This window comes from Girardinichthys multiradiatus, chromosome 11 (genome assembly GCF_021462225.1).
Source record: "Girardinichthys multiradiatus isolate DD_20200921_A chromosome 11, DD_fGirMul_XY1, whole genome shotgun sequence".
Taxonomy (NCBI): Eukaryota; Metazoa; Chordata; class Actinopteri; order Cyprinodontiformes; family Goodeidae; genus Girardinichthys; species Girardinichthys multiradiatus.
This window is the reverse complement of record NC_061804.1, coordinates 16,274,851-16,302,768: the sequence shown is the minus strand read 5'-3', so window position 1 is coordinate 16,302,768 and position 27,918 is coordinate 16,274,851. Positions and strand designations below refer to the sequence as shown.

The window sequence follows — 27,918 nt, the reverse complement described above, 5'->3', positions numbered from 1 at the left end:
GGAAACTGTTTTTGGAATATTTATTGAATATGATTCTGCAAACTAACTGCAAGTTCATGCGTTTTAAGGCTGAAATTAAGATTTGTTTTACCAAGTGCACACCAACTTCAAACCCATAGTTTTCAGTGAGAAGTTGAAAACCAGCACATCACATGCCAAAATGGAACAAATTTTATGTTCTGGTTGTATTGGGTTCCTTTTCAACAAAAAAGTTAAATAGATATTTGGTATGTTTTTCCTGGATTTCTTTGCTTCTTTTTCACACGTTTCGGCATCATAACAAAAAATAATCGTAAGTTGTGAATTCACTAGTCTATTATTATTCAAAAATGTATTTGCAATTAGCAATGGGTCCACCACAAACCCTGACTTAAGCACCTGTTTTCATCCCCACATACTATAATCATAATTCCAGCAGCAAAATATAAAGGCCAATGCACTGAACTTTAAAGACACTCAAACTGTTCACGGTTGTATTGTGCTCAGACTTTATCATAGCAGAGAAACAGATTTCAGTTAGGAACTCATGTCATGGCATTTTTACCCCTACCTTATAGGACAGAAATATTTTGTTAAGTTTATCTCGAATTTCAAAACTGTCATGTTCTACTTTTCACATACGGGACCAGGCAAGTTAAATTTTCAACATAAAACGTTCACTGGATCCTCCATATTGTCTTGGTTATTACAAGGCTGGAAAATGCCCCAACACAGAGAAAAAGAGTGGGAATAAAAATTGTGGATCTAACCTACATACCTTATTTGTCAAATCTTCTCTTAATTTGAGTTTTGAATGTTTAAAATAATTCATTTTCAGTCAGAAAGTTTGTTAGACAAACTGCTGGATCCCTTAGCAACAACTAACCCACCCTACAGCTGTGTGTAGGTTGTTCAGAAGAACCGTAGCATTTTGATATTTCACTGCGACTATAAACACTTCCCAGAGCTGACTGTCTTGTTGTCTTCTCTGTGGCATGGCAACGTTCAAAACACATGACAACTGTGTTAAGGTACGCGACTGTAGTGGCATTTGAGCTCCAGGGCAGATGAAGTGACGGTCGTGAGATGAAGGATAAAGTGCATTTAGGTAACATGTACAGCTGTGAGGCGCTCCTCTGGTGTCAGTCCTCCTCGTCGCTCCAGTCCTCCTCGACACCGTGGAAGAGTCTGCAGTGAGGAATGAGAAAACATTCAGACATTTTAAGTGCTGGGGTAATCTGTTGGCAAAAAAACGGTTAATAAAGCCTGAAAATAATTGCATCTTTTATCACAGTAGCACAAGAAGAAAGATCCAGCTGTTAAATACATTTTTTCAGTGCTGTGGGAAGAAAACACGTTAAATAACTGTTTTTAATGAGAAATGATGCCGCTAATAAATTCATTACGTTATATTAAAACAAATATAACTAATGCATATTTTATTGTCTACAATGTTTTTCTATGGACATGTTTTCTTACACTTCTAAGTTGGGTGATGTTTCTATTTCCATTTATTTGTAATCCATGATCCTTTAGATTTAGATGTTTTTTTTCTTCTAAACCCTCCAGATCCCTTTAACTTTGTCTTATCTCCAGATACATTAAGAAGGATGGGGGCAGTAAAAACCATGGCAATCATTAAAGTTTTTTTAAACAGATCTGGTGACTTTTGCAAGAAATCAATAAATCGGGCCATTATTTGGTCTTTTAGCAGAGTACTGATCATAAAACGTATGACCAAATCAACACAGAAATTCCCCAGACAAATAAAACAAAATGGAAATCAACCTCCCTTCATGGCAATCTTAGTCCCCATAGCTAAATACTAAATCTGTGGGCTGAGCTGAAAAAGAGAAGATAGAGGGATCTTGACATTATGAAATGTTGAAAGTAGAGATAAGGTGCTGCTCTTCTAACAAAGCATGAGTACTGGGGAATTTGTTAACATGGGTCTTTTTACCACCGCAGAAAGAAAATCAAGGTAAAAGTTGGATTTTTTTCTACATTTTGGTGTTAAATTATGTTCCTGCAACAAGGCTTTTTACCCATCCTTACAGGAAGTGTCAATAAATGTGGATGGCACTGTATTTATGAGCAGTGGATAAACCTGACAAGAGTGGCTTACTGGTTATAACAGGGTGAATGTGGGTTGTTAAAGTGACTGTATGGGTTGACTTTGCTGAGGACACCGAGGCACAGCCAGCAGAAGTACTGTTTACAAGAAGTACACGTCATCTTGTTACAGCCATCCACTTTCTGGAAGAGACGAAAGGCCACCAAATTACAAAAACTGGGACATATCATTTAGACAGAAGCCTTTTTAATGGTTATGTACTAAAGCCTTGTAACCACTAGAGGGAGGTAAAGGCCACCTGTATGTTGGTTCCACAGCGTGGGCAGCATTTGCAGTTCTCTTTGAGCCAGTCCCTGCTAAAGGATTCCTCCACCGCTTTTTGGACCACCCTCTTCCCAAAGCGTTGCTCCATGAACTTCTGGCCCTCAGAGGTGGATGACAGGTACTCATCTCTTATGTTACGCAGATCATCTGAGGAGTAAAACAGAAGCTAAAACTGGTAGAAAATATATCTTCTGATTTTCCAGTGTTTTCGTTGCATCTGCGTACATTTTATTTAGTCGTCAGAAGTTTCTCAATGCAGCAGTTGGCTCATATTAGTATTTCCACAGCTGCAAATCCAACTGATTTTTGCATTTGAGATTGTATGGCTTTCTAAAGGCAGCAGTTCCACCGTTCATATTCATCTTGTGATGACTTCTTGTTTTTTCTATGTGATAAATTACTTAATCTTGTGTAACACAGTTTCAATTCTACAACATACTTTTTAAGTATCAATACAATAACTGGAATCATCAGTGGGATTACCTGCAGTTATTTTACAATGGGAGACACCATGATAGCCCAGCTTGCACAGCGTGCAGAAAGCATACTGACAAACCGAGCAAATGCCCATGGTTGTGTCTGGCTCCACCATTACAGCAGTGCCACAGGACTGACGGGGACAGTAGACAACGTCAGCCATAAGGTCCAAACTTGACTGAAGGAGCAAACGGTCGTATCGGGCGAACAACTCGTCGTCCACAAGCTGCTTCACCTGAATGACAAAGACAAGAAGTGAAATAACTAGGTGATTAAAACAGATGTGAACAGAAAACGTAAGGTAATCTGCAGGTCTCACCTGTGACGGAGTGGCTAATGAGGTACATTCGGGTTCAGGGCAGTTAAGGCACTGGACATTGCCATCCCGTATTTGAATCTGAAAGTACTCGGCCATGCACACCTTGCAGTAAACATGTTGGCACCCCTTGAAGCAGAGACAGTTGGAGCCCAGCTTATCTGAAAAACAGATCCCACAGCAGAACACCTTGTTGTCAAACACCCTCTGCCGCTGCCCCTCATCAAAGTCCAGGAGCTGAGGTAAGGGGTCAGAGTGCGGGTCCTTCAAAACCACAGCACGCGGGTCCAACTGAGATGACGATGAAAAGTGCTGTTCAGAGATCTCTTTGTTCACCTCTGGTTTCTTCTCCTCGGGTTTTTCAGACAGACTCACGCACTGTGCCCCAGCTGGACAGATGAAAAGCAAAAATATGTTTTTCCACATGCCACCAATTTTTCATACTTTAGAATAATGTACAGATGGTTGAGCAAGAATTTCTTTATCATGCAAGAAACAATCGTATCTTTTGAAGATTTTACATAGAATCTAAACTGACACAGAGCACAATGTGGATTTACATTTAAAGACTGAGAAACATCAATCATTTTTAATAACTTCTGAAATAAAACCAAGTGGTTTATATTATCAGTACATCAAAGATGATGCTTGGAACTCCCATAGCTTAAAGTCTAATTTGTGAAAGTAGCAGAATCTAAACAAAGGAAGTGACCAAGTAAATTATTATATCAGAAATAGTGAAGCTCATTGAAATTGGTTTATTTCATGGAGCCAACTTTTAGACGTTGTCATAATTTTCAAACAGGTTAAGGTTAGGGACATTCCTGCAGCTTAATGTTAACTTTATCAATCCCAAAACCAGTTTGATGTGTGTTTGGGATAATTGTCCTATTGGAAAAACCAACTTTGTGTCCAAGTTTCAACCATCTGACCCAAACTGTGAACTTCAGAAGAAAATAAATTGGTTAGAATGATCAGGAACAACCTGAGAACCACCAGGCCTCAAGCCTATCACAAACTGGAAGATACTGGAACACCAGTGGCACTGTCCACTGTGAACCCAGTTGACATCACAATAGACAGAGAGGGAACCATAGAAAAAGAAGATGCTACCTACATGGAAAAGCCAAGGAGACAAAGACAAGATATATGTTGCAAGGAGTTTAGATGAGGCCTTTAAGCCAAGGACCTCTCAAGGATGGTTGGTGTAGCATTGTACCGATGGTCTGTTTGCTGCCAGCAGTACTGGTGCATCGCATAAAGTGGATGGAACAATGAAGAAGGGGTGGGGGGGGGTTGCATCCAAAATCTTTATTACCAACTCAATCAACAGCTAGACAACAGGACAGTGATCTCAAACACACATCAAAACTGGTTTTAGAGTGGATAAAGCAAGCTAACATTAAGTTTCTGGAATGCCCCAGACACCAACTTCATTAGAAAATGTTTTAAAAAAAATGCTTAAAAGCTGGATTTGTGCCAGAAAGGGGTGTACATACATATTTCTGCCTGAACGCCTCATTTTAAGCTTTTATGGATTAGAGAAAAATCCACAAGAAACTCAATGCTGTGCACAAAATTCTAGTTTTTAAATGACTCGGGCTGTTAGTTGTGTTATAATTCCACCCTGGAAATATAACAGTTTATGTGCGTTTTGAGAAAACTTATATTAACATGATTTTCATGCCCACGATGGGTGTATGTAAACTTCCTAGTGGACGCGTAGGAACAAAAAAACTTTTCTCCAAAGAAGCTATGCTATCCAGGAAAGAGAAGCAAGATCTTGTTCGCTCCAAATGAGAACAAACACTGGGGGCCTCCAGGAAAATGAAAACAAAAAGCCCAAGAATGTAATATACAAAGCAAACAGAGGAAGAGGATATTTGTTTTTTCATTGTACTCTAATTTGTTTTATACCTAGACCCATTTTTAAAATAATAACACAAAAGATCCTTCATTTAAAATGGTAATTCCAAAAACGGAACAATTTGTAGATAAACTGTGCTGGTTCTGGTACTTAAATGTTACATGACAAAGATTCACTGGTGTCATCTAATGACAACATTAGAAGAAACAAAAATACCTTTGGCTGCTGGATCCGTTTTCCGTCGTTCACCTAGACCCTTACTGCTGCTTCTGTTGAGTTCAAGAGGAGACTGGATGCTCAGAAAGTCTAGAGTCTCCTCTTTGAGAAACTGGATCCATGTGAAGAGAACCTCGAAACCCCGGTTTTCTTCCCACAACTCATCCAAGTGCTGGCAGAGAGAGCTCAGCTGAAATGGACATATATTAGAGAAGGAAATACTAAGAAAAAATTATGACCAACAATAAATATTTTCTAAGGTAAAACCAGAGTGTGTAGCTGTATCTAAGACATGAAAATCCCCCGACTTTTCACCTGCCTAGATTGTACCCGGATAGATCTTTTTTTTTCTTCATACAAAAAACATAAGAGTTAGCATGACTCTTACCTGAGCTTTGGCCATCCATTTGGAGCTGAGTGAAAAGATCGGTGGGGATGTAGATGGATAGTCTGCCGGAAGCTCAAAATTGAGCACCAGAGGAGGCAAAAAGCAGACATTATATTCAGCTGTCTTCTCTCCTGCAGCAGATAGAGAAGAGGTTCATTCGTATTTATTGTTGAATGAACGAACTGCACAGCCAGTCTTGTTTCATTCATTGCCTTACTGACAGACGTACCTTTTACAACCAGCTTGAAATCAGGAGGGAGCTCCAGACACAGTTGTATCTCTCCTCCTTGAGCAGACTCCGCCTGTCGGAACTCCTCTTCATCATAGATACTTGCTAAAGCAAGCAGTTCGTTTTCCTGGGCTTCCTTATCCTCAGACATTTACATACCTACAAGAACACGATCCATAGAGCCACGAAATGTAGTGGGTGTAGAAACGTCAGACAAAATATAAACCGTGTCAAAGAGAACTGCAGCTGGTCATGCCATAAGAATTTCACAATGCTGTCCATCATTAAACTCTTAATTCCTCGTTTATCAATTGGCTTTAAACGGTTAAACATTGTCTCTTAAACTGTAACCCAAAAAGAAAGTGATCAATGTAAAAAATGGAACAAATATGGATGCGGATAACCCGACTTTTGCTATAACTTAGCTTTAGCTAAGCTGCGCTGTTGTACAAAAGTTGGAGGACGCATTTCTAAGGCCTTATGTGTTCTAATAATGTTGCACCAACCAACGTAAAGTGTTTTTGAGGACTGAAGCCAGCCGACATTATTCAAGCTTACAGTTAGGTTGCGGCTTAGCTAACTAACTAAAGATATTCGCTATAGGTGGCTAGCCAGCACTGTTAGCTAACTGGCAAAGATAGGCCCTATATTCTAACCACTGTGGTTCAATTCAAAACTATTATAGATTATTTAACTGAAAAGTACATTGCAATTAAAAGGAAGAAGTTAAGTACCTTGTGTGTCCCAAGTACAAACGACTTCTGCCCCTTTTGACTGGTTCTTGTCATGACGAGTCAGTTTAGGTTCGACAGCGCCACCCTAGGCGCTCCCGGTTAGCTAGAGAATGATAGGGTCTGTTCCTCACCTGTCAGCCGGCGAATGATCCAGCGAGATGTGATTACGAGTGGCAAAAAGGAGTTTGCCGCTGTTCCTGTTACAGGCATCGGTAACCTTGTAAAAATTTTATCTATTGTGTTTAATGTGCAATTTAGAATTAAATACATTGTTACCAATACAGCATACTATTTCAAATTGTTTTCTGAATTACCAAACTTTGTGTATACAGATCTTCGAACATACTTGAAGTATGTGAGGGTTGGTCTGACTGCAATAACATTTAAGAATGCCAACATTTAAAATACCTCGTACTCGTCGTCTTCCGCTTATCCGGGACCGGGTCGCGGGGTCCCAGTGGGACGTGCCTGGAACACCTCCCGAGGAAGGCGTCCAGGAGACATCCGGTATAGATGCCCGAGCCACCTCAACTGGCTCCTCTCAATGTGGAGGAGCAGCGGCTCTACTCCGAGCCCCTCCCGGATGGCCAAGCTCCTCACCCTATCTCTAAGGGAGTGCCCGGCCACCCTACGGAGAAGCTCATTTCAGCCGCTTGTATCCGGGATCTCGTTCTTTCGGTCAGGACCCAAAGTTCATGGCCATAGGTGAGGGTAGGAACGTAGACCGACCAGTAAATTGAGAGCTTTGCTTTTCGGCTCAGCTCTCTCTTCACCACAACGGACCGGCACAGTGCCCCCATTACTGTGGCAGCCGCACCGATCCGTCTGTCGATCTCCCGCTCCATTCTTCCCTCACTCGTGAACAAGACCCCGAGATACTTAAACTCCTCCACTTGAGGCAGGAACTCCCCTCCAACCTGAAGAGGACAAGCCACCCTTTTCCGGTCGAGTACCATGGCCTCGGACTTGGAGGAGCTGATCCTCATCCCAGCCGCTTCACACTCGGCTGCGAACCACCACAGCGCATGCTGTAGGTCTTGGCTAGAGGGGGCCAGCTGGAACACGTCATCTGCAAAAAGAAGAGACGAAATTCACTGGTCCCTAAACCCGACCCCCTCCGGCCCTTGGCTGCATCTAGAAATCCTGTCCATAAAAGTTATGAACAGGACCGGTGACAAAGGGCAGCCCTGCCGGAGTCCAACATGCACCGGGAACAGGTCCGACTTAGTGCCGGCAATGCCGACCAAACTCCTGCTCCGCTCGTACAGGGACCGGATGGCCCCTAATAAAGGGCCTCCGATTCCATACTCCTGGAGCAGCCCCCACAGGGCATCACGAGGGACACAGTCGAATGCCTTCTCCAGGTCCACAAAACCCATGTGAACCGGTTGGGCAAACTCCCATGAACCCTCGAGCACCCTGTAGAGGGTATAGAGCTGGTCCAGTGTTCCACGGCCGGGACCAAAACCACACTGCTCCTCCTGAAGCCGAGGTTCGACTATCGGTCGGACTCTCCTCTCCAATACCCTGGCGTAGGCCTTACCAGGGAGGCTGAGGAGTGTGATCCCCCTGTAGTTGGAACACACCCTCCGGTCACCCTTCTTATGAAGGGGGACCACCACCCCAGTCTGCCAGTCCAGAGTCACTGTCCCCGACCGCCACACAATGTTGAAGAGGCGTGTCAACCATGACAGCCCTACAACATCCACAGAGACTTGAGGTACTCAGGGCGGATCTCATCCACCCCCGAAGCCTTGCCACCACGGAGCTTTTTAACCACCTCGGTGACTTCAGCCTGGGTGATGAAAGAGTACAACCCCGAGTCCCCAGCCTCTGTTTCCACCACGGAATGCGTGATGGCAGGATTGAGGAGATCCTCGAAGTACTCCTTCCACCGTCCAATAATGTCCCCAGTCGAGGTCAGCAGTCTCCCACCCCCACTATAAACAGTGTTGGCGAAGCACTGCTTCCCCCTCCTGAGGGGGAAGCAGGAGGGGGAAGCAGTTTGCCAGAATCGCTTCGAGGCCAACCGGTAATCCTTCTCCATGGCCTCACCGAACTCCTCCCAGGCCCGGGTTTTTGTCTCTGCCACCGCCCGGGCTGCAGCACACTTGGCCTCACGGTACCCATCAGCCGCCTCAGGAGTCCCACAAGCCAACCACAGCCGATAGGACTCCTTCTTCAGCTTGACAGCATCCCTTACTGCCGGTGTCCACCACCGGGTTCTGGGATTGCCGACGCGACAGGCATCGCAGACCTTACGGCCGCAGCTACGGGCAGCAGCATCGACAATAGATGCGGAGAACATGGTCCACTCGGACTCTATGTCTTCAACATCCCCCGGGATCTGGTCGAAGCTCTCCCGGAGGTGGGAGTTGAATACATCCCTGGTCGAGGGCTCTGCCAGACGTTCCCAGCAGACCCTCACCATGCGCTTGGGCCTGCCAAGTCTGTCCGGCTTTCTCCTCCTCCAGCGGATCCAACTCACCACCAGGAGGTGATCAGTGGACATCTCAGCCCCTCTCTTCACCCGAGTGTCCAAAACATGCGACCATAATAAACATGGTGTTCATTATGGACAATCCGTGACTAGCACAGAAGTCCAATAACAAAACACCACTCGGATTCAGATCGGGGAGGCCATTCCTCCCGATCACGCCTCTTCAGGTGTCACTGTCATTTCCCACGTGGGCGTTGAAGTCGCCCAGCAGAATAATGGAGTCCCCGGGAGGGGCACTATCCAGCATCCCCAACAGGGACGCCAAGAAGGCCGGGTACTCTGCACTACCACTCGGCCCGTAGGCTGAAATGATAGTCAAAGACCTCTCCCCAACCCGAAGGCGCGGGGATACGACCCTCTCATCCACTGGGGTAAACCCCAACACGAGAAGGCTGAGCTGGGGGGCAACAAGCAAACCCACACCAGCCCGCCGCCTCTCCCCGTGGGCCACTCCAGAGTAGAAGAGAGTCCAACCCCTCTCACGGAGATGGGTTCCAGAGCCCACGCTGTGCGTGAAGGCGAGCCCAACTATTTCTAGTCGATGTCTCTCGACCTCCCGCACAAGCTCAGGCTCCTTCCCCCCCAGCGAGGTGACATTCCACGTCCCTAGAGCCAGCCTAAGCATCCGGCGATCGGACCGCTGAGGTCTCCACCTTCGTCCACCACCTTCGTCCACCACCCAATCCTCTTTGCACCGGTCCCTCACGGTTCCCCCTGCAGGTGGTGGGCCCACTGGGGGATGGCCTCGCGTCTCTCATTCGGGCTTGGCCCGGCCGGGTCCCGCGAGGAGCAACCCGGCCACCAGGCGCTCTCCGACGAGTCCCGACCCCAGGCCTGGCTCCAGTGTGGGACCCCGGCTCCGCCGTACCGGGCGACGTCACGTGCCTCGATATTTTGGTCCTCATGAGGGATTCTTGAACCACTCTTTGTCTGACCCATCACCTAGAGCCTGTTTGCCATGGGAGACCCTACCAGGGGCATTTAGGCCCCAGACAACATAGCCTCTAGGATCATTTGAGCACTCAAACCCCTCCACCAAGGTGGCGGTTCAAGGAAGGGTCATTTAAAATACCTATTAAACGTATTTAGTACCAGGGTATCAGTATACAACAAACTAAATATTACAGTGGATTTTATGGCTGAGTACTGAAAATATCAAGTACAATACAGTGATATGCATCATACAGTATAATAATATTCTGGTGATGTTTTCTTTTCTCAGAACCCCAGTTTTGTTGGTTATATTAAAGAAAATGTTTTTATTATATAGCAGTCAGGAGATTTATGTTTCCAAGAGCATGTTTTAAAAAACATTCCAAAAATCTGTTAGTTAAAAGCAATTCTACAAATAACAGAATAAATAAAATATAACTAAACTTTTTGCAAAATATACAAATTGGCTATTTTGGCTGTTTGTATCTCAGTGCAGTATTTGTGGCAGTTGATCAAACCATACCAATTAAAAGATTGGAAAATGGGTGGGATTGTCTGGTACTGTGCTAAACTGGTACATATATCTGGCAGACGGGGCCTAAATTGTGTCATTGGGTAATTCTAAATATAAAAATTATTTGTGGGGTTCCTCAAGGGTCCTTTCTCGGGTGACTTTTATTTACCATCTATGTTCCCACTAGCTCCAAATAAGGAATACGTCAACATCTCTCACCATATGTATGCCGACGTCAAACAGCCATATACAGTGTCTTTGTGACCCTGGTCCTCTACAGTCACTGTCATCGTGTTCATGATATCAACACATTGGTCAGAATTTCTTTCAGCTTTATACATTTAAGATATAAATCATTGTTTTTGGTCCCAAAAATGCTAAAATAGATATTAGTACTAACATTTTCCTGGAACTAAAGATCACTCAGCATGGAGGAAACTTTGGGGTCATTTTGAACATAGATCTAAATTTTAACAACCAGATACTGTTACTAACTCAGCTTCTATTATCTTATAAACATTGCAAGAATAAAGGATTTCTTGTCAAAATAGGACCCAAAAATAATGGTGCATGTCTCTCTGTTCAGTAACACTGCAAAGATGTCTTTAGTAATCTATGTAAAATAAAAATCAATTAGGCAGCTGGAGCTCATCCAACATGCTGTTGCCAGAGACCCGAACGACATCAGGAAAAATGGATCGTTCTAAGTTTTTAAATCACTGCAATGGCTCCATTTGTAAAATGACAAATTTTTTAAACTCTACTATTGGCCTATAAAGCACTAATCTTGGGCTAAAATACATATCAGTTACTTGTTAACTATGACAAGTAACAAGACTGCTTCAGGACATCAGAGACGGGTTTACTCTTATTTAGTTTCTATGCTTCTCAGCTCTGGAACCAACTCTGAAAACTTGAGATCTGCAGAAACTGCTGGCACCATTAAAAAGGACTGAAAACATTTTTATTTACGGCAGCTTTTGATCAAACAATCTGACTAATAACCGTGTCAGATTTAGGATTAGATTTGGATTTGTCTTTTAAATCTAAATTTTTTTTCTTTTACAATCTTTTATACCTGCCATTACCCTATAAATATTCCTATGTATTCTTCCTTTCATCTAATATTTTATTCCATCTTCTTGTGCAGGATGGCAAAGACTCTTCATTTACTGGAGTGATCTTGAAGAAAAGATTATATCTCATCTTAGTTTTTATCCTGAGATTTATTTTTGCTTTTTTCAGTGACATGGCAACAACAGCAGCACCCAAAAGGTGATTTGTTGGACCTGCAATCGCACTGTTGAGTAGAAAAAGATCAAATAACGAGGCTACCGGAGAACAAACTGATAGTGTGCTTTTGAATGAGAAAAGCAGAACAGTTAAATACTGCATAACAGTAACTCTAAGTATCTAAATTCAACATAATTTACAACAGAACAAAACTCCTTTAACCAAATACATCATAACCTCAGAGTAATAGGTGTTTGAGGTGAAAAACAATGATCCAAAACAAAAACACAAGATGACATTTACAACTTTAACTACTGATGTCTCCTTCACCGCTGCATTGATACCTTATTTAAACAATATTTAACAATTTCACGATTTCTTTAAGCACTATATAAGTCATCTTCAGCCAGCAGAAATTTTGCTGGCAGACTCTCCATATCTGACATTCTTAGCTTGAAAGGTGCTCAGGAGAAGCTTAACAACAATCATAAGAGCCATCAAAGCAGCACGGGTTTGGAACCCACACTTGCAACTTTCAAGCCATCAGGTAATCTATTCAATATTATGTAATATTTTTATATTCAAAGAATATAAGAAAACACATGCCATTAAGGCGGTCTGATAAATAGCTTTGATAACAGATGCCGCTGTCTGTTTCTACGAAAGAGGCTGCTGTGTCATCAAGATTGATCTCAGAAGAAAGAGCTGAAATGGGACGAGTAGCGGTACAAACGGACGGGAATCTCAAGGATGGCGGGAGCAAAAATTTAGTCAATGTCCATTTCAGGGAGCTTGCTTTCTGCCGTGTCCTGTTGCGCGCCTGCGGGTTTTGTTTTATCGGGTTTGCCAGGATGGATTTCTGGTTCAGCCTGTCCATTGACTGGCCCATTTTCTGTCTTCTCCTCCTTAGGAGGCTCCACTTTGGGCTTGGGTTTAGTTACTACTGGATTGCAGGATGCATAAAGCTCCTAGACGATGAAAAGATCAAAGCAAGCAAGAATTTTAAGGTACACTTTGCAAGCAAGTCAAAAACTTGTATAAAAATGTTAAGGATTTGTGTAGGTGACTCAAAGTACCTTCGCCTTGGACTTAATTTCTCCAACTTTGACCACAGGGTCCACAGTGAGGTCCTGACTGTTCTGCTGGTTTATCTTGGCATTCATCCAGGCCATGGCCTCATTAACCTGCTTATCCACCCGAGTCACCTCCAACTCATCAAGGTGGTCGTACTGCTCATCCTGCAAGTTGATATACAGATAAATCCAACAACTATTTACACCATTTAAAATCAAACCTTTATATACATTTGTCTTGTTAATGTACAGATATAGTTACCTTTGCCTTGTAAGCTTCAACGATCTTCATGTACATCTGTATCTGTCTGCCAAGCTCCTCAAATGCTTTTGGTCTCTCCTCAGCTTCCATGTATCTATCACGAATGGGCTGACCAATTGTCTGCAGAAAAGAACATTAAACCATGTCAAAAATAATACATTTTAATTCATTTTGTACTCTGGTCAAAAAAACCATTTAAATCTCAGTCAACTTTTCACTGTCTTAAAGACCTGCTTGAGGTCTAGTTATTAAACTGAGTAAAAGACAGACGGTTACACTGATAGATGGAGATTAGCCCAAGCAATGAGCCTTGAGGTATTCCACAAGGAACTCTGGTACCAGAGGAAGTTTGATCATAAACATAAGCAAACTGTCAGACAAATACTATATTTTGGTTTGATCTGCAAAGCATTTGTTTAAGTCACCACTACCTTTTACCCAGAGCACAGGCTCCACTCTAACCTAAACAGTCCTTTTTTAATTTCCAAAAGACTCACCTTCAGTTCAGCTAGTTTATCAATGTAAACCTGCTTCTGCTGGTCCTCTCCATCTTCATACAACCAAGTTTCTGTATCTTCCAGTTTTAACGTGAACGCGTCACGATCCTGAAAAAAAAGAAGAAAACAGAAAAATATGAGCGCAAAACAGAATATTAAATTTATACCATAAAGTCAAAAATAAACATACAGCTGAGAGGTTAAACAAAAGTCTGATGTCGCTTCTTGTCTGTACTTACAGTTTCATTCACAAACTTCTCCAGTGCTCCGTGCAGTTTATCTCTCATTTCATACACGTATTCTTCAACGTTATTTTTGGCATCGTTTCTCTCCTTTTCAAGCTTGTCCTGCATGATCATCTTCCCCTATAGGAGGCCCAGGGAAATGAGAAGCAGCCGAAAGCAAGTTTCTTTTCTGTTTACTTAAAAACAACATGTTAAGCAAATGTAGGCACCAAATCAGATAACACAGGGCTGCTATATTATTAGTACCCAACAATTGATCATAGGTTTCAAACCTCGATGATGATGAGGACCAAATTTATTTTTACAGAGGCAATGTAAAACATTTCATTGACCTTAATAAAAGGAAAAATGCATGGTACCAGGTTATAGCAATAAATGCTAATTTCCACCTGTAGTCCCCGGGTAGATTGTTGTTAACATAACATTTTTTTTTTTACAGAAATGAATGAAAGTAATGGTAGAACAATGTACAAAAAATAATTACCGTTCTTTATCTTGTATACGATTGCAATAAACTATAAATCACAATCTTCCTAAAACCAGTCAAATCATTGAGACTAAAGCCCTACACACACTTTGTGAAACCATGGGCTTCATTCATCCACACTCATTCAACAGTCAGAAACAGATCAAGTACAGTAATAAAAAATTATTTGCCAGAAGTGAGTCTCTTTACTATGTGTGCATGTCAAACACTACTGGTGAATTTAAAGACATTACCTCATTCTCTAGAAATGTATGAAGTTCTTCAGCGGGCAGCTGCCACTGTAGTTTGCCCTCTATGGGCAGATCCACGGTCTTCGTTTTCACTTTGGCCTTCTTGGCTTGAGGAGGCTGGTCGTTCTTCTTCTCCTCCTTGACATCCTCTGGTGACGTCTTGGGGGGGGAAAAAAGTGAAGAATTGTTCAACACATTTAGAAAATCTAACACCAAATGAACATGAACTCGTGTTTAAAAAAGCACCAGTAAGCTACATGTGAAAACTGAACTGAGGTCGTTTTAAAAATTCTGCTACAAACTAACCATCCAGCGCAGAAGTGTAACAAGGAAAGTAGGTATATAAAAAAATTAAAAAAAGTTAGTGCGCCTCCTCCACTAGGTACCTAGTGCTGGGCGATATGGATGAAAAGTTCAAACAAGCTTTCAATCAAGCAGAATCTCAATCCAATACTACATTAAAGTAATCTAAAGCAATACTATATGTACTGGCTTAGGAAGTGCAGTAAAATGACATTTCATCAGCATCACATGGTCTACATAATAGTTGATTGTGTCCCACTTGATGTTCTGATCTCTGCAGTATCTCATTTACAATATGTTTCTAAAGGTGTTTCTGACTTGACTAAAACAGCTACAGCCCGCTATAAACCCTCGTCTCACACCTGCTAGCAATATTTTCATATGAAGCTGAAGTGCAGGGCTAACCCCATCATAGTTTCTGTCTGTTTCAATATGACTCGATGGCCTAGCATATATCAGGTGTTCCAATTAATTATATGCAAACAAAATTCACAAAACATTTATTCCCTGCTTTATAAACTCAGAAGTTTGCCCTGAACGTCGTAACATTTGAGTGTTTCGGCTGCTCCCTACAACACACCGACAGAAAGAAACAGCTGAAGCTGCCAATACAGTCTCTCTTTTACTTTATACATTATAAAATAATATCCGCAACCTGTAAAAAAGTTTGGCGAATGTTGGACACCAACACTGGCTGTCTGATGTTACAGCTGACATAAAATCCCAGACTTTAAACCAACAACAAGGATCGAGAGTTGAGTTTGGTGGGGCTCTGATACAGATTATTTAAAAATGCCTTGACTGGATCCTAATATTTAGGATCGGATCGAAACATACCAGGTTTTGTGGGACAATTGTTTTAATTTACAACCAGTTTCTGCAATTTTTTATTTATATTTGTTTTTACTACAACTGATGCATTTCACATATTCTGGCAATACAAGGCATTTTCCATTGTACTGTACAAGTGTGTTTTTATTCTATTATATACATTTTGGATAAAATATCTAATCTGCTGACATGCAGATATTTTCCCTTTAGATAAAAGAATAAGGATTTGAACTAATAAGTGACCTGTAAAGAACTGCATTCTCGCCACACTTGAATTTGTATGTTTTTCTCCTGTTTTGTAGTTTGCATCCATCACAAAGGGCATCTGGAGGGTTTTCAGGTGTCTACTTAAAGAATTTGCAGAGAGCCACTTTACGTTTGCTTCATTCACAACAGAGCAGCATGGGGAGATTAATACTGTCCTATCGCCCAGCACAAGGTTACCTCCATCTCCTCCGCCTCTGTTTTCTTGTCATCGATGTCTCCAGGCTGGGGTTTCTGATCTTCCTGGTCCACTTGCATTTTGCTCTATTGCATGGTAACAGAAGAAAGCATATTTAGAAATTTTCATTAAGAAGACACCTTGTAGCGGGCAGAACATTTCGTCAAACGCATTTGTTTGGGCTCTGCTGCATTAAACCAGTTCATGCAATTATTTTTTTTGTTCCCAGCTTTAGATTTTTCCTAAACATAGTTTTGTCCAACTCACAAAAGGTTGTTTTTGCAAGTTGCGGCTAAAACATAAACAGACTATATATAAATAAATAAATAATCTAAATCCATGTTTTGTTAATTCTAGACAGCAGTTTTTAGAGGCACTAAGAACAGAAGTGAAAATGAAGGAATGCCCAAATATTTAAGTACAAACTGTGGGAAAAATATCTGAAAACACAAAGCAGTCGTGTTTACCACCTTAGTGGTGTCTAATTCTTGTGAAAAAAACATGACAAAGCAAACAGCTTCTCCTTGACCCTTACTCACCTCTGCATTTTATTTCTTGTATCCAGAGCAAATACATACCTCCTCTTCCTTTGCTATTTGCTCCATCTCCATTGGTTCCTCTCCTTCTGTCTCTTTAATGATTTCTACCAGAGATGCGCTCGAGACACTGAACACACCGTGAACGTTGACACGCACTTTCACTTTGACCTTGGCGCTCTCTCCTGATGCCTGAGGAACCACATTCTGAATCAGAAACTGACCTGCAAAGCAGAGGGAAGTTCAGTAAAAACAAAAACAACAAAATAAGATCACAGGAAAAGATGGTCTAATGGGTATCTGTAAGAAGTGGAACCTGTAGTACCTATAGTGGCTTTAGGGTAGTTTAGCTCCTTCGGATTATTGTAATAGGCTTCCAACGTGAAGGGCTCTTTCCGGTAGAAAGTCAGGACTTTGGAGAAGGGAGCCGCATGGTTCTTTGGGAAAACCTCACAGTCACTAGAAAAAAAAAACGAGATACAAAAATTCATTCAGCAATCAAGGTTTAGATGAAGTGTATTAGCCGATGACACTGAGATAGGTGTTTTTGTTCGGCAATTAAGCTTCTGAGATTGATACTAATACAGTACTACTATAATTACATTATCGTCTATGAGGAACAAAGTCGTACACCCAGTTGCCCAGACATGAAACAAGACTGCACAGTTTTGTGTTGTTCTGGGATGACAGTAAAAACATTCATACCCGAGTCCCTCCTCTGCAGCTGAATTCCACTTTAGGGAAATGGAGTATGGGACAACATCCGTGATAGAGAACTCTCTCACTTTGAAAGCAGGTGACAAAATGGCACACTGAGGAAGACAAAGACAAATCATTAGTCAATAAAGTAGGTTGGGATGTGTGAGATATCCAGCAACATTTTTTGAGTCAGACAAACTGAGATTATTAGACTTTATGAACACCAAAAACGTATTATTTTCTTGTTAACAAAGAAGAAGAAAAAAATCGGCTATTTGTGAAACTTTGGAAAGCTAAAGCGTCTGAGCCGTACCTGCAGAGCGCAGCCCCTGGCGACGGCCTCATCTGCGTTTAGGGTGGTGTTCGGCTCTTTGCCGAAGAATTTGCCGATCCGCTCTTTGATGGCTGGAATTCTGGTGGCTCCGCCCACAATCTCCACTGCGTAGATATCGTCCTTTTTCAGCTCTGGAAGCAAAAGGAAGCGGGATGCAATCAATCCACATTTGTTAGGTTTCCAAAGTCACAACTTTACTTTCCAATGCAGTCTGATCTAAAACAGCAGCAAAGTGTTAAGTTTTGTGTAAACAGTTCGATTTAGTCAGCAGAGGCAGGAGCCATACGAAATTAATAGATATGGGGCAATTACTAGAAGGCTCACACTGACCATCTGTGTTTACATATGGTTATGAGGATAGACCAGAAGTTATTAAAGCCATATATATATATAGATAGATATTTATATACACACTCACTGGTCTGTTCCATGACGCTGCGCAGGGGACCCTCAACTTTGGCCAGCAGCCCAGCACACATCTCTTCAAACTGACCTCTGGGAACATGATCATAAATCATAAATAGATATAGCTTAGCAACAAAAACAAACACTTTGAAAGATCCTTTGCAAGTACAGTCAAACGGCACGGCTCTGGCAGGTTCTTACAGTCTTGAAAAGTATTCACACCTCTTACACAGTAGAAAAACATATATTTTGTCATGTTAAAACTACAGACTTCACTGTTTCATTCGGATTTTATTTGACAGACCAACACAAAGTAGGGCACAATAGTGAAGTGGAAGAAAAGAGCTAACTTCATGCTCCATGAGTTATTTAAAGCCTTGAATGCTGTTTTCTATCCGAACTCTGCTATAAACTACAGCATAGCGTTCTCACTGGCCTGCCTGGTGTGTTCCTTGATGAGGCCGTTTGTTCACTAACCTTCTTCAACAAACCTCTAAGGCCTTCACAAAACCGCCAGATTTGAAAGCAATTGGTTGCACTGGATTTTTTTTTTTAGGTTTACCAGACTAATGGGGGCTGAATATGCATGCCTTCCACATGTTTATTTGTAGAAAATATTGAAAACCATGTATCCTTTTCCTTCCACTTCACCATGAGCTGCTACTCTAGGTTCATTTATCACAAAGAAATCCAAGAAAAAAAAACACTGAAGTTTGCTGTTGAAAGTCTTTGGTGAGGTTTACTTTTAATTGTATATATAAAGAAAAGGTCTCAAACTCACCTGTTCAGTTTACTGGCAACATCAACGTCGTTCATGAAGCATTCGATGTTGAGAGGCAGGTTGGAGGAGTTGGCACTCATCAGTTTCTTCAGCTTCTCACACTCCTGGTAAAGGCGCACCAAAGCTCGAGGCTTGGAGCTGACGTCCAGTTTGTACTTCTTTGCAAACTCTTCACAGAAGTGGTTCACCAGGATGTCGTCAAAGTCCTTCCCACCGAGGTCTGAATCAAAAGCTGTAGCCAGAATCTTACAGAAAGAAGAAAAGGTAAAAATCTTGAGTAACCAACAATTAATTACTAGTGATACATTTTTTTCCAAACGAATATTATCTAATCTACCCTGTGTTTGTTTGTGTGTTATCAATGTGTACGGTTGTTGAGGTATCAGTTTAACAAAATCTGAATTACCAGTACATGATGGTCCAACTACTAATATGAATACCTGTGCAAGACCACTCAGAAGTTCTAGATTACTTACCTTGAGCTTTCCCTTGTTGAAGGCACAAACGGATACCTGATAACCAGAGTGGCCGAGGTCCACAAACACCACGGTCCTGGGCTTCTCCTCTGGAGCTGGAAGATCCTGCTTATAGATTCCATAAGCCAGAGACACTGGAACAGAACAGGAAACAATTGAAGCATTTGGGGGGTTTTTTTTGCTGCACACTGAAAATGCTTACCTGTACAATGTGCTTTAGCAATTATTTCACTGCAGTTACAGTCTCTAACACAAGAATTTTGCAATATTGCTAATTTTTCAATAAAGCCTGTGCAATGTGTCTCAAATGAGCATCACTCACACACCCTCATGATCGCTTGTATTTGTATCTCAGAGCACTAATACAGTAACACTACAAGTTTACATCCCAGAGAAGTGAATTTGACAAGATTGTTAACTCCCTCTACCTGCAAAGATACTAATAGGGGCAATCAGGGATGTTTTCTGGGATAAATTTCTACCTTGGCTATTTTGATTAAAGTCTGGTTCCTGCAGTGGAAATAGTAGTTTAGGTTTATTACAATATCAAGGACACTGATTTATGTTCCTGACTCATCATGGCAGCGTATTGTAAATAAGTATTATAAATAACAGATGATCAAAAACATTCTGATTAAAACAGATAAATACATAAATAACATTAACAAGCAATTTAAACAAGGTTTGATAAATGAAACCGCAATATTAAAAAAAAACTGACTTATCAGGTGGTAAAAACCTTTTCCAGACCAGAATGTTAAAGAAAAATATGTTTAATTGACTGGTTCATATTGCAAAACTGACACAATAGTGGCTCTTTCCTTTTTTTATAAATATGTTGTAAGTGTAGAATGACCAATGCTGCAACTTTTGTTAACCATTTACTCATTTCTAGTTTGTCCTGCTGAGGGTAAGAAGAAACTATCCTGGTTCCTGGAAAAGGTTCCTGCAGTGAAAAATAACACACTTGACCCAAAATGTCTTACATCAAATGTCATACATAATATCTCATGTTGCTGTGCTCTAAATGAGTATAAGCAGCTAAAATGGGGTGTCAAAAAAGTCAAGATGCCATCTGTACCTGCAGTGGTCTCATTCATTAATCGTAGACAGTTGAGGCCTGCGATCTGAGCTGCATCCATGACCGACCTCCGCTCTGCATCAGTGAAATAACTTGGTACCTTTGATAAAGGAACAGAAGATATTTAGTGTGCACATAAATCCACATCAACAAGTGTTAAAAATGATGCAAGAGATGCCAAGAAAACTCTTCTTCTTCTTGTTTTGACACTAGAATCAACTTCCACACCCAGGTATTGAGCGCCTGTCTCAAAAAGGTGTCTGGATTTTGTCACCATTTTAATACCTTGGGATGCCAAAACAAAATGTGGAAAAGTTCTAGAGTTAAATTTACAAATAGGCCACAACACTAGTAACATGTTCTCCATCTCCAGGGCTGACGTCACCAACAAATTTAGGCTCGGTTAAAGTAACAGCCTCTCTGCGCTGGATCTATAACATTACATAACAGGTGCTATTTGTGCACTCTCACGCCGAGCTCAACACACCTCAACACACACTTCCCACTCTTTATCAACAGGGTGCAAGAGAGAGGGAGTGCGGCTTTCAGATGAAGAGGCTAAAGCTCAAAATGTCACATGAACAGATGGCAACATATTAATACACCACACCAGTCATTTTTTTATGTACATGTATAAATTAACCCAAACAGCCCGTCAATTCAAGAGCCGTGATGTCAATAGCCATACTTGAGAGTTCAGGTTTTTTAAGCAATTCAAAGTTCTGAAGAGCCAACCAAAAAACCCATCAAGTTAGAACTAATTCATCAACGGATGATCTAAGAAACTGTATTCACAGTCTTGAAAAATCTGCTGAAGTTTCAGAGCTCTTCAAACTACAGATACAGTCATGGATGTCAGTATGCTTACAGAGATGACGCAGTCAACAACTGGCTTCTTCAGTGCACTTTCAGCAGTCTCTTTCAGCTTGGTCAGTAGCATGCCAGTTATCTGCTCGATGTTGAATACTCTCTCTTCCTCCATGTACATCACCTGGAATTAGAGGAATTATTAAGATGACTTTTTTCTTTTTTTCTAAAAAGAAAAGCCGGACTGAGAGCACATACAACAAACCTGCACAATAACAGTAAATGTGTTTAGCATAAACTCTTATTCAAAGTGTAATTTTAAAGCAACAACAGGACAGTGCACTTTGTACTGACATTATTCTGCTGGGCTATCTGGCATTATCATTTATGAACTTGTAAGAAATCCTGTCATTTAATGGTTTTTAATCCAGCACCTTAAACGTTAACAAGTGCCCATAATTCTTTTTTTATTAACACTTGGAGTCAGAACAAAGACTTTACCCAATTAAAAGATGCAGCTTTTGACACAAACACAATTTCGGGCTAATTTATCACAGAGTGCTTTGAATAAATCCAGAATATGACCTTGACTAAAAGCAAGCCGAAATACTTCCTGGTCAACTATTAAGCCTATATTTTCATTCATCAAAAATTGGCACAAAGATTTTTTCCTATGACAAAAAAATGACACTAGAAAAATCATCCAAGGGGAGAATAAGTTTAAGGAATCTGCTTTCTGGGATTTTAGTTATTGGCATTGACCTAAGAAAACCCCAACATCAGTTGACCTCTAACCCTCACTAATAGAACAGCACAATAAGGGGTCACCTCACCTTTATACCGGTGGCTCCTGAGGGCATCTGTGCCAGATCATACACCAAGTTTGACTTGGCTGCCTGAACAATTGGGTCTGAGAACGCTCTGCCATGGAAGCGCTTGAAGCCTTGCACTGTGTTCTTACAGTTGGTCACCACCTGGAAACGGTGATTTAGCAGGAAAAAAGTTGGAATATGTTTGACATCTAGAATACGGTTTAGGATTTTTATGTGCCAGCCAAGTAAAAGAAAATGAAGAATCTAATGCATATAATTTGGCAGGATTGACTTTTACCTGGCTCTTTGCAGCCGCTCCAATCGATCGACTTCTTGGGCCAAATGATACAAACGACCTGGGGGGAAAAAAAAGGTTAAAAATAAAATTGGTTATTACAATCAAGCAAGGGCTGCACGGTGGCGCAGTTGGTAGCACTGTTGCCTTGCAGCAAGAAGGTCCTGGGTTCGATTCCCGGCCGGGGGTCTTTCTGCATGGAGTATGCATGTTCTCCCCGTGCATACGTGGGTTCTCACCGGGTACTCCGGCTTCCTCCCACAGTCCAAAGACATGCCTGTTAGGTTAATTGGTCAATCTAAATTGCCCTTAGGTGTATGAATGAGTGTGTGTGCACTGTTGTTTGTGTGTTGCCCTGTGATGGACTGGCGACCTGTCTAGGGTGTACCCTGCCTCTCGCCCATAGACTGCTGGAGATAGGCACCACCCACTATGGAATAAGCGGTAGAAAATGACTGACTGACAATCAAGCAATATGGGCTAATCTAAGCAGGCATTATATTTGTAGCCATGGGTAAAATAAAGGCCAACCCATTTGCAAGAAGTTAGTACATAATATCATCACATGCCTACACACAAGCCAACTCAGCCCGCACAGAACTACAAAGATCATTTATATAGTTTAACACCACTAAGATACCCTTTAGTTTAAGCATATTTATTAAGAGATCACATTTTATACTAATAGGTTTTGGGATAAGCATGTTTAAATTCCCAACAGCTGGACAAAGAGAGAAAACATCTGTATCGGTATCACGGTTTACCCAGGTTTTAAACGAAAATGGTCTCAAAATTTTCCATCATCACGATCCTACAGTTTAAAGTTCCTTTACAATCTTACGTAGGATAAAGTAAAGCACTACCGCCTTAGCCCCACCTGTTTCCGCACACTGCCAGTCAGCTGGATGAAAGAAGGCTGCTAGGCAATGCTTTCCAGACAGACAAACTCAGCTTATTGGGGAATATTTCCAGTCCCAAAAGAAACAGTTATGGCATGGAAACCGAATTGAGCATCACTCACTACTCTTATTAAAAGGTACTGCTTTTTTTGTGGTATATTTGGAAAGCCGGCTGCCTGAACAAACAACCTGACTAATTAATCAACTAATGTCAGCTTTTTATACTTGTATAACTCAATAAAAGAGCTCAAAAGCAAAAGGCATATTTGTATAATATGCTAAATAAAATTAGGTATGAGCAATATTGTACTTCTTTGACAGCACAGGTACAAATTTAGGAAAAAGGAGGCAAAATGTTTTTAATCGTTCATCTTAAAACATTTAAAAAAAAAAGCACTATATACACCCGGTCCAGTTCAACTACAACACGCACCGTTTAAGTTATAGGAACTCAGCTTTAACAGTCTTTAAAGTGAATTCATTGACACTTAAGAAAGGTTAAACAAAAATTAAATTGCTATATACTTTGTGATGAATCACTACATTTTGGAGGGCTACTTCTTACTAGAATATTCCACCAAAATCTCGACTGCTGTCGTCATCGAGCGAAACCTTTAACGCAAGACGCACGTTTTGCCACACGGGACACACCGGGTAGGTCGGAGTTTAGGCCTTCCGCGAAAGTAAGGCAATTAAAACTGGAATCGCCGCCCGCGCGGGGTCATCGGGCAACTAAAACACACTTCCAAACCAGTCCCTAGCGCTAATAAAACTGGGATGCTTAGCTAACTAGCTAACGGTTTGTAGCTAAGATGCAAAAGCACATACAAATATTTCCTAACGTAATACACAATGAAATGAAGTTTAATTAATAAAGAAATTACATACGGGCACATGAATGTATGAAAGTTCAGAAAACGGTTATAAAAATCCTACAGTGTGACGGAAACACAGACAAGGATACGACTCTGCAATAAGGATACAATTTCAGATTTTTAAAAATATGAAACATGCACTCTTAATACTTACGGCGTACACCTGTCGCTGTATTCGTTAGCGACTGTCTCAATTCCTCCAGCTCGTGCTACAGCTACATAGCAGCTTTGAAAGCCCAAGTCAAATCCGACCACTGACATCTTCAACAATAAGCCTGTCTCTTGGCTTTAACGTTGTACACAGCAGGACCTAAAGTAAAGTCAATGTTTATTTACACCGTAAAGAATACAAAAATCCAAATGTTTGTGTTGCTCTGTTATAAAGAGCTAGTTCTCCTCATAATCCACACCACTGACTGTTACCGGTGTCTCTGATCTGCACAGTGGCAGCAGCAAGGTGGTTTAACAGACTTCTCGCGCTCTCGCCGGTAATTCTCGCGAGATGTGCATTGTTCCAGACTTCTCTGGACTTTTCCATAACCATGTGAGTGACGCTTCTCCAATTCTCGAGCTTTTTTTATGGGGACAGGTCCTGAAACTTCTGCGGAGCTTTTGCATAATTTCTAAATGCAGGATATGTCTTAAACTATAACAACAGAGATGAAAAATATTTAAGGATGATTCAATCAAGTCAGTTCCAGGACAAAAATAAGAATGCAATAAGTTCACATTTCAAAATCTAATAGTTACAAACTGTTTAGCTGCCATACTATATCTAAACATTAAGAATATATTTGACATTTTATGTAACTACATAATAATAATAAGTCACACATAAATGACTAACAAATCAATTGCATTATTAATTAAGATACATATTAACTTGGGCGTGATATTGGCATATGTTTTTGATCCATAGGAATTGTGAATTAAGTTTATTATTGAAAACCATCAATTGCATCTGTTGTACATTAGTTTTAGGACTTACTAGATTTTCAAACATCCCAAATAATGTATAAAGTTAACCATAAATAGCTGCCTGGAAATATCCAAACGTTGTTAGACAAAGAGACAATATTACTGACCTCAGAGTTCACAAAACCTCCAGTAAAGCTATGTTTCAGTTAAAGGAGTGAATCTATGGAATAATCTCCACAATGAAATGACAATTATGTGTTTAAAAGCAATTTCATTAACGCATGCAAATCCCTGTGAGTGACCAGAGGGAAACATTGTGAAAGGTAAAACAGAACGAGAATTTGATCTTCAGTTGAAGGTGGAATTATTTTGGTTTGGCTGTTTGGTCAAATTTATTTATACATGTATAGTCACTGATAAGTGGTTCATTCTGAATCTTCCAATGAAAAAAAAAAAACATATAATTTGTGGGGATAGGTACTCATAAGGTGATGTTTCAGTATCAGTATATAATGTATTTCTCATGGCTTTTTAGTGTTCTATTATTCTCAGTGTAGGTTCACTCTCCTCATTATACAGACCCATTCAATAAATTAGAATATTGTTGAAAAGGTAATTTTTCAGTAACTTAGTTCATTAAGTGAAACACATTATAAAGGTTTACTGCACACAAATTGATGTTTTAAATACTTTATTTCTGTAAATTGTGAGGATTTTCTGCCTACAGCTAATGGAAATACGACATTTAAGATTGGGATATTATATCACACCAATAAAAAAAACGTTTTGATCACAGAAATGTGGGCTTTTTGAAAGATATGTTTTATACCTGCTTAAAGGTTATTTTAAAAAAATACTTTTAATCTGACAAACAAGCCTCACTGGAACACATATTCTAATTTATTGAATATGACTGCACATCGATATTTTTTTTAGTTTGTATTATTTGTATTCCTAGTCTGAAATAAAGCTCGGACAGACAGTTTGTATATGTACAATAAGCTAAAAGTGAGTAATAAAGAATTTCTGAGAGCTTTTCAACATTTTTTGAGAACTTTAGTATGACAGCTGTGTTAACACTAGACATCCTCCTCCTCCTAGTCAGGCCATTTACAAAACAAACAAATATAATTCCTATCCTGTTACATAGAGTCTGTACTTATGGTAATTTAAAAATCCAAACATATTCAGATCTAGTTACATCTATGAAAGAGTACAGTCAATGTCAGGTTAGTCTTATTATTCTTATTAGAATATTGTTATTTTACTGTATGTGAGCCGAGGATCTAAAAGGTGTTTTATCTTGCGACTCCAGGGGCCATAATGATAAACGACGTATTTACAGAAATTGGAAAAGAAGTAGGATGTTCACTTTTTGCAGATGATGGAGCCATATGGAAAAGGGGGGAAAATGTAAAGATAACTGGAAAGAAAATACAGGCGGATATAAGAAGGATAGAGGAGTGGGCTTTTCAGAATCAGAATCAGAAAAGCTTTATTGCCAAGTACGTTTTTGGACATACAAGGAATTTGTTTTGGCATTAGTCGGTGCAATACAATACAAATTAAACAGTATAAACATATCTACAATATAATATAAATATATGTGCACAGTTTTAAGTGAGTGAGAGTAAATGTAGAGCAGTATAAGATGGCAGTATCAATGGGGATTCAAGTTCTCAGTAGAGAAAACAAAAGTTATGGTATTTACACGGAAAAAAAACGAGAGGAAATAAAATTAAAATGATATAATCAGGAATTAGAACAAGTGAAATGTATAAAATTTTTAGGAATATGGTTTGATGAGAAAATCCTATGGAATATACATATTCAGAAAATAATAGATAGATGTAAGAAAGTATTAAATATTAAGAGATATTTGGCTGGCAGTGACCGGGGAGCAGACAGGGAAGCGTTAAAACAAATTTATACAGGATTGATCCAATCAAATATAGATTATGGAAGTATTATATATGGTTCAGCAGCAAAGACGCACCTGGAAAAATGAGATATTATTCAACATCAAGCATTAAGACTTTGTACAGGAGCTTTCAAAACAACCCCAACAGCAGCACTCGAAGTAGAAATGGGAGAAACGCCGTTAGATTTGAGAACACAATTAACAATAAATCACTGGATAAATTTACAAGGCAATAACCCGGGTCATCCAGCACGAGAGATATTGAAGTCATACTGGGAAAAAATTTAAAAAGAGACAAGAAGTTTTGGATGGATCATTAAAAAATAACAGAAGAGTTTCATATACAAAATATAGTAATAAGTCCGATACTGCCAATAGCTGTTGTACCACCTTGGATCTTACCAGAAGCACAGGTAGATATGTCTTTAATGGAAAAAAAGAAAAGAACATGTATATTAGAGTTAAATATAGTACAGGAATATGTTAATAATTATTATCAATATCTTCAGATTTATACAGATGCATCGAAAGTAAATGACAAAATAGGAATAGCATTCATAGTACCAGAATTTCAAATAAGAGTAAGAAAACGAATCACAAATGGTGTATCAGTATACACAGGAGAAATATTAGCAATACTTTTAGCAGTACAGTGGGTAGAAGACATAAAGCCTTTAAAAACAATCATTTGTTCAGATTCAAGCTCAGTATTATTGAGTTTAAAATATAACCATTCAGACAGCAGGCTAGATATTCTACTAGAAATACAGCATACTTTATTAAGACTACAAATGATGGGTTTATCGATAGTATTCTTATGGGTTCCAGCACATATTGGGGTTAAAGGAAATGAGATGGCAGATAAGATGGCTAAGAAGGCAACGCAAAATCATATAAATTTTACAGTACATTTAAGTAAATTAGA

At 40.3% G+C, this 27,918-nt stretch overlaps 2 protein-coding genes and 1 long non-coding RNA gene across 3 annotated transcripts in view; 1 reads left to right on the top strand and 2 right to left on the bottom strand.

Annotated features, from left to right (window-relative positions):
- The window catches only part of LOC124876252, a 39,040-nt gene extending 19,496 nt beyond the window's left edge, over positions 1-19,544 (top strand). The window contains exons 2-3 of the long non-coding RNA XR_007040252.1: positions 19,087-19,173; positions 19,408-19,544. This is a non-coding gene — a long non-coding RNA (uncharacterized LOC124876252). The remainder of the gene's footprint in view (positions 1-19,086; positions 19,174-19,407) is intronic.
- Positions 7-6,725, bottom strand: rnf14 (ring finger protein 14). The gene is made up of 9 exons (XM_047378868.1): positions 6,605-6,725; positions 5,871-6,029; positions 5,642-5,772; positions 5,254-5,443; positions 3,174-3,559; positions 2,861-3,089; positions 2,352-2,524; positions 2,105-2,235; positions 7-1,167 (listed from the first exon to the last, which is right to left on the bottom strand). The coding sequence occupies exons 2-9, from the start codon at positions 6,019-6,021 to the stop codon at positions 1,122-1,124; spliced, it is 1,437 nt and encodes a 478-aa protein (XP_047234824.1). The 5' UTR covers positions 6,022-6,029; positions 6,605-6,725; the 3' UTR covers positions 7-1,121.
- Positions 11,759-24,613, bottom strand: hspa4a (heat shock protein 4a). Its single transcript, XM_047378867.1, has 19 exons — positions 24,309-24,613; positions 22,384-22,441; positions 22,107-22,247; positions 21,335-21,457; positions 20,467-20,566; positions 19,386-19,519; positions 18,910-19,154; positions 18,142-18,218; positions 17,703-17,854; positions 17,396-17,502; positions 17,016-17,149; positions 16,733-16,914; positions 16,157-16,240; positions 14,582-14,737; positions 13,856-13,981; positions 13,617-13,724; positions 13,120-13,239; positions 12,861-13,022; positions 11,759-12,752 (listed from the first exon to the last, which is right to left on the bottom strand). Exons 1-19 carry the CDS (start codon positions 24,413-24,415, stop codon positions 12,552-12,554), a joined length of 2,517 nt encoding a protein of 838 aa, XP_047234823.1. The 5' UTR covers positions 24,416-24,613; the 3' UTR covers positions 11,759-12,551.
- Positions 24,614-27,918: the final 3,305 nt, after the last annotated feature.

Coding starts and splice junctions, on each gene's coding strand:
- hspa4a (XM_047378867.1), bottom strand. CDS start 24,415: ATGTCAGTGGTCGGATTTGACTTGGGCTTTCAAAGCTGCTATGTAGCT. Junction 19,520..20,466: donor AATGAATGAGACCACTGCAG/GTACAGATGGCA, acceptor GTTCTGTTCCAG/TGTCTCTGGCTTATGGAATC. Junction 13,240..13,616: donor ATAAACTAGCTGAACTGAAG/GTGAGTCTTTTG, acceptor TCTTTTCTGCAG/ACAATTGGTCAGCCCATTCG.
- rnf14 (XM_047378868.1), bottom strand. CDS start 6,021: ATGTCTGAGGATAAGGAAGCCCAGGAAAACGAACTGCTTGCTTTAGCA. Junction 5,444..5,641: donor AATGGATGGCCAAAGCTCAG/GTAAGAGTCATG, acceptor TGTCCATTTCAG/CTGAGCTCTCTCTGCCAGCA. Junction 3,090..3,173: donor CATTAGCCACTCCGTCACAG/GTGAGACCTGCA, acceptor TTTGTCATTCAG/GTGAAGCAGCTTGTGGACGA.